Source organism: Drosophila takahashii, chromosome 3R (assembly GCF_030179915.1).
Source record: "Drosophila takahashii strain IR98-3 E-12201 chromosome 3R, DtakHiC1v2, whole genome shotgun sequence".
Taxonomy (NCBI): domain Eukaryota; kingdom Metazoa; phylum Arthropoda; class Insecta; order Diptera; family Drosophilidae; genus Drosophila; species Drosophila takahashii.
Window position 1 is genome coordinate 35575260 of NC_091681.1, and position 12649 is coordinate 35587908.

The 12649-nt window shown below is 39.6% G+C and overlaps 2 protein-coding genes across 5 annotated transcripts in view; one reads left to right on the top strand and one right to left on the bottom strand.

The window, feature by feature from the left end:
* The window catches only part of tmod (tropomodulin), a 57583-nt gene extending 51477 nt beyond the window's left edge, over window positions 1-6106 (bottom strand). For 2 of the 4 annotated variants that reach the window (XR_001770040.3, XR_011419055.1), the window contains exons 1-2: window positions 6024-6100; window positions 5150-5543 (exon numbers count right to left, since the gene is read on the bottom strand). Coding sequence is in view for 1 of the 4 variants with exons in the window: in XM_017145059.3 (XP_017000548.2) it covers window positions 5150-5371 (222 nt within the window). In the remaining 3 variants the exon portion in view is untranslated. Of the gene's footprint in view, window positions 1-5149; window positions 5544-6023 lie in introns of all 4 variants that reach the window. The other 2 variants (XR_011419056.1, XM_017145059.3) reach the window with 2 other exon arrangements.
* Window positions 1821-2764, top strand: LOC123003308 (serendipity locus protein delta-like). Its single transcript, XM_044395462.2, has one exon. It carries the CDS (start codon window positions 1821-1823, stop codon window positions 2718-2720), a length of 900 nt encoding a protein of 299 aa, XP_044251397.1. The 3' UTR covers window positions 2721-2764.
* Window positions 6107-12649: the final 6543 nt, after the last annotated feature.

Genomic DNA, 12649 nt, shown 5'->3' on the forward strand with positions numbered 1-12649 from the left:
TTGACATTGCATTTTTTTAAAGATTTGTTTTATCTTTGTCTATGTCTAACCTTGAATAACCAACCATTTCCTTATTTTTTTTAATTTAACAATTTCAATTCAACAATTTATCATCTCTTAATAATTTTTTTCTTTATAGAACGGTTTGAATAGTTTTCTATTCACCTTTATTCAAGGCTAGTATTTGTCTAAAATTTTTATTGAATTTTAAATTTTCCTTTCAGTGCCCTCACACACAACACAAACAGACACACTTGCAATACACGATTCAATGGCTGCCAGTGAAATATTTGTTTGGACTTCAAGAGGCGCCACCGCGTTGACAGCTGTCAATGAAAAGGGGGTGAAGGGCGAAGGGATGTGTGGGTGATTCCTGGGGGGTTCCTACTAGTGCAGAAGGTGGCTTAGTGGGTGGTGCAGAGACAGCTGTCCCTGCTCTGATTAGCGTTGCGGCTCTCCACATTTTGCGGAATGCGCTGGCAAATTTGAAAACAATTTAATATGCCAGCCAGCAACAATGAAATCATCGGGGGAAAGGAAATCGCTGTGGTCTACGATACCGATTCGTGGCCTGGCTAATCGCTCGGAAAACTCTGAATGCTTTCCCTCGGAAATATTTCATCGCCCGCCCCAACAACAAACTAAATCCCTTTCGAGCTGAGCTGGCCCCTCATGGATTTCCAATTAAGCTCGGTTCAATATTATGATGTCTAATCAAGGGAATCCTGGACGGGACAGCAGGACAATTGAGACTCGGAGGCCACAGGAAATTCCATTATCCCAGCTTGTGTCCCTCGAATGTCCGTATGTTGTCCGTATGCTGTCCGTAGACTTGTGTGTAATGTGAGTTTGCTGCCTGGTTATGTGAGTTTACGGCTAGTTGCACAAATTAGCATGCCCCATTTGATCGGGACGGCGAAGCTGGGCAAAGATTTGCTTAGCTACATTCCCAAGTCGGCAGGAATATGATATGGGTAAGCCGCCTACCCCCTACCAACCACAAACTTCCCGTTTTTCGGGTGTTTATTTAATAAATACCATAATCATTATGATTGTATTTAATGAGGCGTAATCAGGTGATTTAATAATGGCAAATTTTGATTATCATAAATTTGATTTTTAATATTGTAAGCTAGGTTGTTTGCTGGAAAATAATCAATTTTAATAATAAATTAGTATTGTGACAGTGCTAAATTTCCATAAATATGAAATGAGAATATGTTTATAATTAATGAATAAACTAATGCGAAAGTGTACTGATTCAGGAGAAGAGCCAGGTGATTGTCGAGAGGGGCAGCGTTTTGGTTGTGCACTTCTTTTTTATTTTCTAACTTGAGTTCTGATAACCCAATTTAGGCCATCAAAGACTCGTTTTACAGTTAATAGAATGCCCTTTAACTTTCTTATACACAGCAATGAAATTTAGATCAAGCTTGTAATTAATAATTGAAAGAATGTAAAAATGTATAAAAATTTTTTGTTACCCAATTAATAGTTTCATTTAGCTTGTAACTTTGTAGTAAAAGGATGAAGAATTGAATTTTTTAGCGTAAGGCCAAGTAGCTATATTGAAGTTTGCCTGTAAATTTTACATTATAGTCGAACATTTAATAATTATAAAAATATTTCAATTTTTATTTTTCCGCCCTGTTCCATTTCCAGAGATCCAGCCGACGGCCTAAAATGGGGAGCTGCCAACTAGTTTTATACACCAATAGCGCGCTGCCAACTGATTTTTTTTAACCGATATTCACGCGGCTTAGTGGAGCCTCCGATCTCAGATATTCATTCACTTTTTCCGACTCTTAAATTTATACACAATGAACACGTGCTTCTTTTGCGGCGCCGACGAGCTGAGCGAAGATGGTGGCTACGAGAAGCTGTCGGCCAAGGTGCCCTCCTCGCAGAAGAGCGTCTCGCTGGTGCTGACCCACCTGGCCAAATGCATCCGGAGGCCACTGGACCTGAAGCCCAGTGCCCGGCTGTGTCCGCGGTGCTTCCAGAAGCTATCCGAGTACGACACCATCATGGTCAACCTGATGACCGCCCAGAAAAGGCTCGCAAGTCAGCTAAAGGGCGCTCTAATGTCCGAAATACTAGTGAAGGCGGTGGAAATCCCCGCCGAGTCGGAGCTGTTCAAGGATCAGTATTCCGATATAGTCATCAAAAGGGAGTACCTGACCGAGGATGAGGAGGAGGAGGAGTTTATCTGCGACTCCTCGCAGGTGGAGGTTGGCGACTCCGAGGACAAGTCGATGAAGAAGCGGGTCAAGCAGCACTCCGAGCAGCCGAATCACATCTGCCCCATCTGCGGCGTAAACCGGCGCGATGAGGAGCACTTGGAACTGCACATGAACCTGCACGAGGGCAAGACGGAGTTGCAGTGCCGCTACTGCTCCAAGAGCTTCTCGCGGCCGCCGAACACGCTGCGCCACATGCGGATGCACTGGGACAAGAAGAAGTATCAGTGCGAGAAGTGCGGCATGCGGTTCTCGCAGGACAATCTGCTCTACAACCATCGGCAGCGGCACGAGGCCGAGGAGAATCCGATCATCTGCAGCATCTGCAATGTGTCCTTCAAGACGCGCAGGATCTTCAACCATCACACGAAAATCCACAAGGAGAACCGGCCCAGGCACTATTGTTCCGTGTGCCACAAGTCCTTTACCGAGCGCTTCAGCCTCAAGACGCACATGAAGAACTACCACGAGTCTAAATAAATACATTTAAGTGTATATCCTGGAGTTTTTATACCCACATATTTTGAAAAATGTATAAATTAAATTCTGTTTACTATTATTTAATTTTAAATAATCGAAAATTGACATTATAAAATCATTTGGATAAGCCTTATTAAGTACTAAGGAATAATAAATTACACAAAACAATACCTACCTAAAAAAAATATATATTTAATAAATATTATGATTTAACAAATATTATTATTTGCTATTAGTGCTAGTTTATGCTTTAAAGAAATTAAATGTTTCCAAATTTATCCAAATCGGAAGGTATAAATATTTATAAATACACCTTGAATTATAAATTATACCCTGTACCGCACAAATAACAGCCGTGTAATGAGCGAATCAAATCGGCAAACAAACGGACAACGGTGAAATCAACTGTGAAATTTATGACAGTTTTCCGGTTGCCTAAAATTAAGGATAATAACAAGGGGGAGTGGAAAAGCCCCGCAGCATATCTCCGACTTTATTTAACTAATTTTGCATTTTCAATTCGAACTCGAACTCGACTTGGGTCACGTATCCCTGCGGCTGGAACTTTGACCTGTTAAGCGCATAAAAATGACAAAAAGGCTACGTGACTCATTAGCCGGGTTTTCTGCCCAGCAAGTCGATGGTGGGCGAAAGTGAGAGTGGAAAGTTCAGCAGTTCATGAGTTTTAGCAAAGGACCCAGTGCAATTAGTTCGGTAAGCTGCTCGGGGCGGATTCTATATATAAAGCTACATATACGAACATATGCCCGGGAAACGGCACATCCTTATCCACAGGACTCTGGCTTACAGAGCTCATGCGTTTTCATTTCCATTTCGGGCCCATAAAAACGAGAAAAAGGCCAAAAGACCGACCCAAAAAAAAAAATCAAGCAAATTGCAATGCAAATTTAATTTGGCTGCCATAAAACTCGACGAAAGAAAAGCGGGAGGGGTTTTTTTTTTGTTTTCTGTTTGGATATGGGAACCAGACAGTCGTAAAACAGCAGCGGGAAAAATCGAAGATTTTCCGTGGGTTGCTCAGGGGGGTTAAGGGGAGGAAAATGCGTGGCTGCCGCGCCAAGCCGGAAATGCAATTTGTAATTTTGTGCAACGATTTGTGGCAATTAATTGCTGCCCCACCACTTGCTGCACACAATTTTCTTCAGTGCGCGCCAGACCGCAAGACACGGAAACCTCAATATTTTTGTGCTGTTTTTTCTGATATTTGTTTTTTGCTTTCTGCATTTGTTGGCGGCACAGAATTTATTGCATTTAATTTTTTTGCCATTTTTTTCGGGGCTTTGGGGATTTTTTCTGGCATCGTTCAGCATCGAGTATTTAAGTGATTTCTGCTTAATAATAATTTAATTCTTTTCTTTTTGTATTTTTTATACGCCTTGCTGTTTGAAATCTTTTGTGATAATTTGCGCCGAAATCAAACAGCTGCAAAATTTGTTTTCCCCTATTTTTTGTTGGCTTTTCTTCGACGACGTCGCCTATAGAAAGTGTGGCCGACCCAGAGAGTGATATATACATATGCATACATTATATATAACAGCCTATATGTCCGCCGATTTGTGTGTCAGTGTGTGTGATGTATAATGTAGGGGAAGATTTATAATATTCGTGGGACCGTATAAACAATTTGTTAAGACGCACATAGAGAAATGGCATTTGGTATAAATAATATAGCCAGAGTTCGCCATGTTTTTGGCCAATTTCACAAGCGAAGAGATCAGTATGGCCGAAGATCCCTTCAGAAATTGTGAATAATGATTTATAGTGTTTCATAAGAGAAGGAAATCGTATTTTGGCCATATTAAACATTTATGAAGAAGGTCGGAAGTCTTGTAATATTTTTAGTTTCTCACAAATATGAAGTGTATTTCTCATGAATGGAATCGTTTTCTGCGAAATTAATTAACATATTTATCTTTATACTTAAATTTATTGTTTTGCGGTTTATTCCAATGGAAAAACTGCGTAAACAACACTCGAAACGCAAAACAATTTTATAAAAATTTCCATGTTCTTCTATAAATTTTGATGAAATATTCTTTAGAATGATTGTGAATATCCACTTAACTTAAGGCTTTTGGAAATAGTTCCCAATAGAAATTTCCCAAGTGCTGTTATGGCTAATTGAATTCTTTCCAAATTTAGAATAAATAATATCTGTAAATTTGGAATTATAATTCGAAAAATAATGTCAAGCAAAAATATAACAGAGCTTAATAAAAAATCCCAATACACAACTATTATTGTAAACATAATTTTTTAAAGAATTTGGTAGCATAACACAACATAAAAAATGTTCATTATAAATAAGATCTTTTAAAGTTCCTAGTTTTATTTTTTCTTTCTTAATAGAATGGTTGGTTTCTACCACCTAAAATATTAATAGATTAAAGATAAACAGATAAACTCACCTCAGTGATCTTCATGGTGCGCTTCACCGTTTTGCGGGTAACTTCGGTGGTCTCCTCCACAACATCACCATCCTCATCGATGGTTTCTGTAACCATTTTCTCGGTCTCGCCGGGAATCACCTCCTCGGTTTGCTCGGTGACCACGCTGCTTTTGCTTTGGGCATCGGGTTCGGGCTTGGCCTCCTCGGCGGAGCCACCGAAAACATCCTCAATGTCCGACATTATCTCTGATTTATATCCCTTTTCTTTTTGGAGGATAGGACTCGAGTTGCTTCACTTGTACTTTCCTTTCGTTCTTGTGTTCACTTTCACTTGGTTTCGTTCCACTGATCACTGATCACAACAATAACACATAACACGCAGAAATGCTTGGTTTTTCTTTCTCGCTTTTTGCCTGAAAAAATATAAACGACCAGAGCTAGAAAAATGAATATTTTTTTTGTATATTCCGTTGGGCTCTTGGCAGCCGCAGATTATTATATAAACAAGTGGAATTTCACGGCGCGCTGGCTGTTTTGGTAACTTGTTTTGGGCTTGATAACGGTTGGGTTTCTGTGGTCTTATAGATCCTTTGGGTTTTACGCAGGGCTAGAGCCTTCGATCCTCTCGGGAAGTCCGTGATTTTCGAACTGTAAAAGCGAAACGTCGACCAGCGGCGACGAAAGGCGCGACAACAACGGAGAACGAGTATTCTCGGATGGGAATTACGGAACAATGGGGTCTACGGAAGAACGGAACAATGGGACAACGGAACAACGTAGAGTCGTGATGACAAAAAACGCGGAGAAAGCGAAACAAATTGAATGGGATGTAGCTATAACTTCAATCTGTTTCGCAAACAAATCCGGAATAATTACGGAATAACGGAACGCACACGAGGCGAATTACACGATCACGGGTCTTCTACTTGCTGCCTCTGTCTTAGCTTCTTCTAATTCTTCTAGTTAGAATTCTTCTGTTCTGGCTGCCACCGGAACCGACGCCGGAGAGCAGAGCGAGATGGCCTGAGTCCCGGAGGGTCGAGTGGGGCAGAAGCCCCCAAATGGGGGAGCTGCCAGTGCAAGTGAGACAGCTAGCGACCGCCCATCTCTCAAGAGAGAGCGCCAGCAATTCTCCACACTCTCTCTTCACTCTCACTCGCTCTTCTCTGCCGATCTTCTGCCGCGCTGACGTCTGCTCAATTTTGAATGTTGATCTTCGCCGCGTTTCAAAACTTTTGTTGCTTTCCGTTTTTTCGACTCTGTCTGTCCCTACACGGGGAAAAAATATTACCTAAATAGGACACAAAATCCTGAGAATTTTAGAGTTCTTTGGTATATGTATAGTATGTACTTAAATTTTTTTTTTAAAGTATTATTATCGGAAAAATATTTTTTATATATCTGAGGTGATATTTTATTTCGGGATCTATATAATATGATTGTATTTTCATTATTAAAGCCTTATTTTTCTCCGTGAACAGTTTCCCCGTGCTGTTGTTCTTTCTTTGAGCGAATGTGAAATATGAATGCGAATGAGTTCGCTCGCTAATTGTCCGCCTGTTGCAATTTCTCCGTTAGGCCAAGCGAGTGCAATTAGTGCGGCTGCCGGACGTCTGAGGCCCGTCAAAATGTGAAACTCTACCACTACTGCCACCACCCCTCATTCGCTATCTCATATACTCCGTACTCCCCATACTTCCCATACTCCCCATCAAAGACCCACGCACTCTCCTTGTCAATGTGCGTGGAGCTATTTTGGGTGGATTTAACAATAGCCAGAAAAAAGAGATGGATGATAGGGGAAACTAATAAAAACTATAGACCTGAAGGTACCGAAGAAACTAGAGTGATCTAATAATGAAAGAGTACGAATAAATATTTATCCTTTTTATCAATTTATTAAGTATTCGACTGGTTGACCATGGTACGCAAATGATTTTTAACTCTCCTTTTTTTTTTAAATTTAAAAATACATTTTTAAGACAGAATTTAAGGATTCTAATTTTTTTCTAGGTTTTCTGATCTTTTTATAATATTTTTAAATATCTTTATTTTTTCAAAATTGAATTTTTAATATATATTTTATTATATGAGTCAGTTTTCTGCAAGGAAATCAATATTTATTTTTTATTATTTATTATCTATTTATTAACTATTTATTATTCTCCACCTCTTGCCCAATAAACCCTGTCTTCCCATCGATACCCTATGTGCGCAAACAACTCTGAATCGGGCGGAATATATTGGGCCGATCCGGCTGGCCATTTGGCCGGGCGGCATTTGGCGCTGTCTTTTCCTTTTTCATGCGCTTTTCTTTTTCCCCTTTTCCTTTCCTTTTCCTTCCATTTTTTTTTCTTCAGATTTTTCCTTTGGCCTGGCCGGCGTCGGCGTCTGACAGCTGAGTGGAGGCAGTGCATCACAGCCAGTGGCGACCGTACAGGGTGCCCTGTGGCAGGGGCATCTGTCGGAAGATGTCCATCTCAAGTGATTTCACCTTCTGTTCTGCCTTCTGTTTCTGTCCGATTTTTCATTTTTGATTTCGGATCTCTTGATTTTTTTGTGCTGATTCCGATTTAGATTTTTTGATTAGCGAACGCTTTCAATTGCTGGCATTTCGGGGGCTTTAGTTTTGACAGCGATGTGCGGACTTCCTGTATCGCATCGCGGACTGCACAAGATATATGAAAGACAAGTGTTTTTCGAACGAACCCCCCTCCCCTCTCTATTTTGCCCCCAAAATCAAAATCCGCTGTGTAAACAAAGCGCCAAGACGCACGCAAGACGGAATATTCTAAAATTAATTCTCGAAAATGTCTTTTCAGCTCGGCAAACGCAGCGACATGATGCGGGACAAATGCCTGTATATAGATACATCCAATGGATGTGTGTCTCTGATGAGCAAATGCAATTATGTGGAATAGGAATAGGACGGGGTGGAGTTGGTGGCTGGGTTGCTTGGATGGATGCAGGGTAATGAATAGAGACTTCTTTCGTATTCCCCTCGCGGTGGTCCTGCTCTGCATTCGTGTGTGTTTTGCATGTGGAAAACCACACTGATGACAGACAAGCCACAGCAGGGAAAGCCAAAGGATAACATGAGATAACAGACATCCGAAGCCACTCAAACACCCACACACATACAGCAGAGGCTAGGAATATAGGAGCAGCTTTTAAGGGAATACCAAAATATGTATTTATTTTTATTTTAAGATATAAGATATATATTGTGATTAGTTAAACAAACTAAATAAAAGAAAATTTCAAAATAATAGACTCAAAAATAAATAACATTTAAAATATTTATACTATTTACTCACTTAAACAAAAAATTGGATTTAAAAAATACATTACTTTACTTGTTCATATATTTCTGAAAAAGTATTTATTTTAAAATATATATATCTTAGTTTTTTATTTTCCACTTGTATATTATACAATTTTAAAATTTTTTTTAAATTGGGCTTAAAATTGTAATTTATTTATCAGGGCTATAACTTTGTCGCCATCTGTTGATGCAGGCATAAATATATCCCATCACAGCTGCTCGTGATCCTTTTGGCGTCGAGAAATCAGCGCTCAAATATGATTAATAAGTAATTTCTTTGTCAACAACTGACTGGGGATGGCCTGGTATGACGACAGCGGCGATAACGACAACGAGAATGGGAATGCGAACGGGAACGAAAACGACGCCATGGAAATCTTTAATAAAATACATGCATAAATAAATTATAGGGCAAACAGAGGCGAGGAAAAGCAAACTGGATGGAGATGAACTGCTCTGAAAGGAGGCGAACTGGTAATAAAACAAAGCGGCGACAGCGAAGATACAAAGCTACCAGATACAAAAATACAGATACAAAGGGGTGACATGTGCAACCGAGGCGTGACCGCACTTCCTTTTTTTCCGGGCTTATATATAGGTACTTTTCCACCATCCCCTCATCTCCCATCCCCTTCTCCGCAGCCACTTTTCAGAGCTCCTTGGCCTTGGTGCTTCCCTGTTTATTTCACAGTTGTAAATTGCACAAAGTAAATGAAGTACTTTTTATTATAAGCCAACAAGCTAACGTTGCCTGTATTTAACACAGTGAGAAAAGGACATTGCTGCCATCGAAGGTTTGTTATTATAATAATTATAATATATGCCCTTTAGGTCAGAGAAAAAATTTCACATTTTCTGGTTTAAGATTTTAAGGTTTTCTGAAATGTATTCCGTTACAAAAATTGCTATTTACTCCTTTCGAAAATATTTTATGTTTTCAATATATTTTTTTATTATCTAAAAATCTTAACAAATCAAAAGGAAATATTTACAACAGAATAAAGTTTATGTTTTGACCCCTCCCACTGTTTTTAATATCACTTTATAAATATGCAAGAAAACAAGATGATCTCCCCTTCCACTTCATTGTATACTTTGTATAAATAAATATTGAATTGATTGGCGATTTTAAATATTTTGTTCTTTGTGTAGTCCTCCTTTCCCGCGATCCTCTCGTTCGAGTTTTCTTTGAATGCGCCGTCGTTTGCCAAGTGTCGTTGACTCTCGCTGACCTAGAGGGAAAATAAAACCCAGGAAAATGCCTTGCCAAGATTCATGTGTAGATGATTCTGGGAAATGAAGAAAAGTTTCGCTTTAGTCTCGATTTTCCCTCCGCTCCCCCAACTTTTTCCCCCAAAATGCAAAAGCGGAAGGCCCGAAAACGATTTCTGTCAACTTCTGGAGAATTTTCATTGCCTGCCGTCCATTAATTGAGCTGTCGGGAGGGCAGGCTGGGAAAGCTGGGGAAAATCCGGGGAAAACCAGCTGGCAATCGACCATTGAAAAGTTCAGATTGCTGGCTGGCACACTCGAACACACTCGCACACACATTCTGCCACTCGACATGTTTGACTTGCGATTTTCCTTTTAACTTAAGCGAAATGCAGTTAGCAGCAGCAACAGCAGCAGCCGGAAAATGAAGAAAAAGACAAACACCCAAAAAGAGGTGGAATGCAATTCTGGGGGAAAACTTAAAACGGAAACTGCAAATACGAGGGATTCGCACAGCACAGCATACTTTTAGGTGCAGGGAGCAATGGAATGTCTCTAATCTGGTAGCCAACTACTGCGACTGGTATGCATAAATCTGCAGTGGCGAGGAATCTCCGGATCTCGGTATTGTCTACCCCGCACACCCGGCGAATGAGCAATTTCCCAGCAATTCTTTGGCCATTGCCAATGTTTGCCCTCGCAAGCATGCTGCGGAAAATGCTCGCTTATCGGAATCCAAGTGGGTCTCAACACTCACCGCAGAAATGCACTGGGAAAAAACTATACAGGTTTATTTTTTTTAATATTTAATTATGTTATAACATTAATTTTGAGTTATGTAGAGACACAAAGGCTTTTAAAAAAACATCTAATAGACAATAAGAATTAGTTTACAATAAGTTAGGGTAAATAAATATGTACCATAATTTTTTAATGTAACACATTTTTTTAGAATTTAATTTTTTGTTTTTAATTGGCTTTAAACCTGAAAAATACATTTTAAAGTTAATTTCTCAACTTAAAAAATATTTAACAATTAAAAGTTTAACTACCACATACTTTTTACCTGTGTAAGAAAAGCTTTGGGGATTTTCGATAAAAAGAATGGTAAGGGGGCAACATTGCATCTCTGCTGGCCAAGGAGGTTTATCATCTGGTGCAGGCCGTAAGCTGAAAGAGTGGGTTGTTCGGGAATAGTTGCTAAGTATTCCGTATTTGTATCTGTATCCGTGCCAGCAGTCGTATCTGTATCTGCAGCTTCGCTGCGGGCTGTGGACAGTAAACAGTCGAAGCAGAAATGGAAATAAATAGTTGCCTTGCTCTTTTGTCTAATTAAAACGTTTCATTTCGTTCCAGCTCCATTTGTTGACGTCACACGCACAGGGCACGTATGGGTGTGGGTGTGTGTAAGGACCAGTTATAAGGATGGTACAAGTGAGTATTAGTTGCCAGGAGTAGAAGTTCCTATCACCCATTAGGGGAGAGTGGGGGAATTTCGTCAGCATTTTTTCAAAGCTATTTTTTGTCCATCTTGAGACACGTTATCATATTTCTATTTTTATTGTTGAATGCGGTTAGCACCAAGCTTTAAAATGTGACATTCCCCTATTTTTTAATTAGCTTGGTGATTTATAAAAAAATAAAATGTAAAACCAATATACTGGGGCAATCTCACTACACAGGGGGGTAAAATCACCACACAACTGGGGAAATTTCGTCACCTGAAAAATGTAGGGAGTTTAACGCCTGAAAATATGCTACACTGATCAAGCGTACCATTTTTGTTGACGTCCTATATTTGTTGCTGCTGCTGGTAGTCTGTTCGTTAGCCAGCTCGTCAAATATAAAAATATGTATTTAAAATAGGTGCGAATTTACCCTTAGCGTAGGATGGCGAAATTTCCCCAGACCGTACTTTTTTACAAATAATTATTTTTCTTGCGAAAATAGGCGCGAAGTTAAAAATCACTGACGCAGAAATGCACATTATAGCACTGTGTATTATATAAAAAATCGTGTATCTTATTCCTTTTGAATTGTGGCATACAGAAAAAATTTCGTCGAGAACTAAATGTAGCTTTTGAACTGTTAAAACACATTTAATATTATAGCTTAATTATCTTGGCCTTCTGTGCAAAACAAATGCATTGGTTGTGTCTGGCCGTCTTGAAGGACTAAAACAATAAAATTATATATTTTTACAACTTATGGATTCCGAGATATTGCAGGTGACGAAATTGCCCCTGTGACGAAATTCCCCCACTCTCCCCTACTAATTGCTAATTATTTATTATTTATTTATTATTATTTATTATCAAAATCAGTTTTATAAAGAAGAAATTTTATTTCCAAAAAAATATAAACTATTAATTTTGTAAAACCTTTCCACTTCATAAATAAATTATTTTCATAGCTTCGGTAAAATTTAAAATCTAAAATCTCTTAATCTCTCTTAACATATTTTTTCAAGGTCAATATCAACATTGTAAATGCCAAATTAGCATGGGAAGATCTATATTTGTAAATATAAGGATACATTAAAGAACGAAGATCCCAATTATTGGATATCTTTCAGTCGATAACTTCTCCCCCATCGACCTACTGGTACCGTTTTCCCTCTTTCTCTGTGTGCGTGACGGACAAACGCACGGGCGCACTTTTCCGCAGAACCCTCCCCCTTCATTGCCCGCCCCCCGGAAAAGCCACCATCGTTAGCTGGTCAAATGGTTTCATCTTCATTTGGTTCTGGTCCTGTTTTTCTGGCCAGACATACATATGCCGGGTCCTGCTTCGCCATTATGATGATTTATGAACGGAAATCATTTTTCGCCCAGTGCGGCTTTTCAGGGTGGACCAAAGAGTGGGGGTGGTCCTTGATCTAGGCCTCCCCTTCGAGGACCCCCGCCTCCGCCCCAAAGTATGCAACAGTTTTCAATTTCGTTTCCGTTTGCTGCAAACTTTCCCTTCACACTCGGCTGGCTC

Coding starts and splice junctions, on each gene's coding strand:
- LOC123003308 (XM_044395462.2), top strand. CDS start 1,821: ATGAACACGTGCTTCTTTTGCGGCGCCGACGAGCTGAGCGAAGATGGT.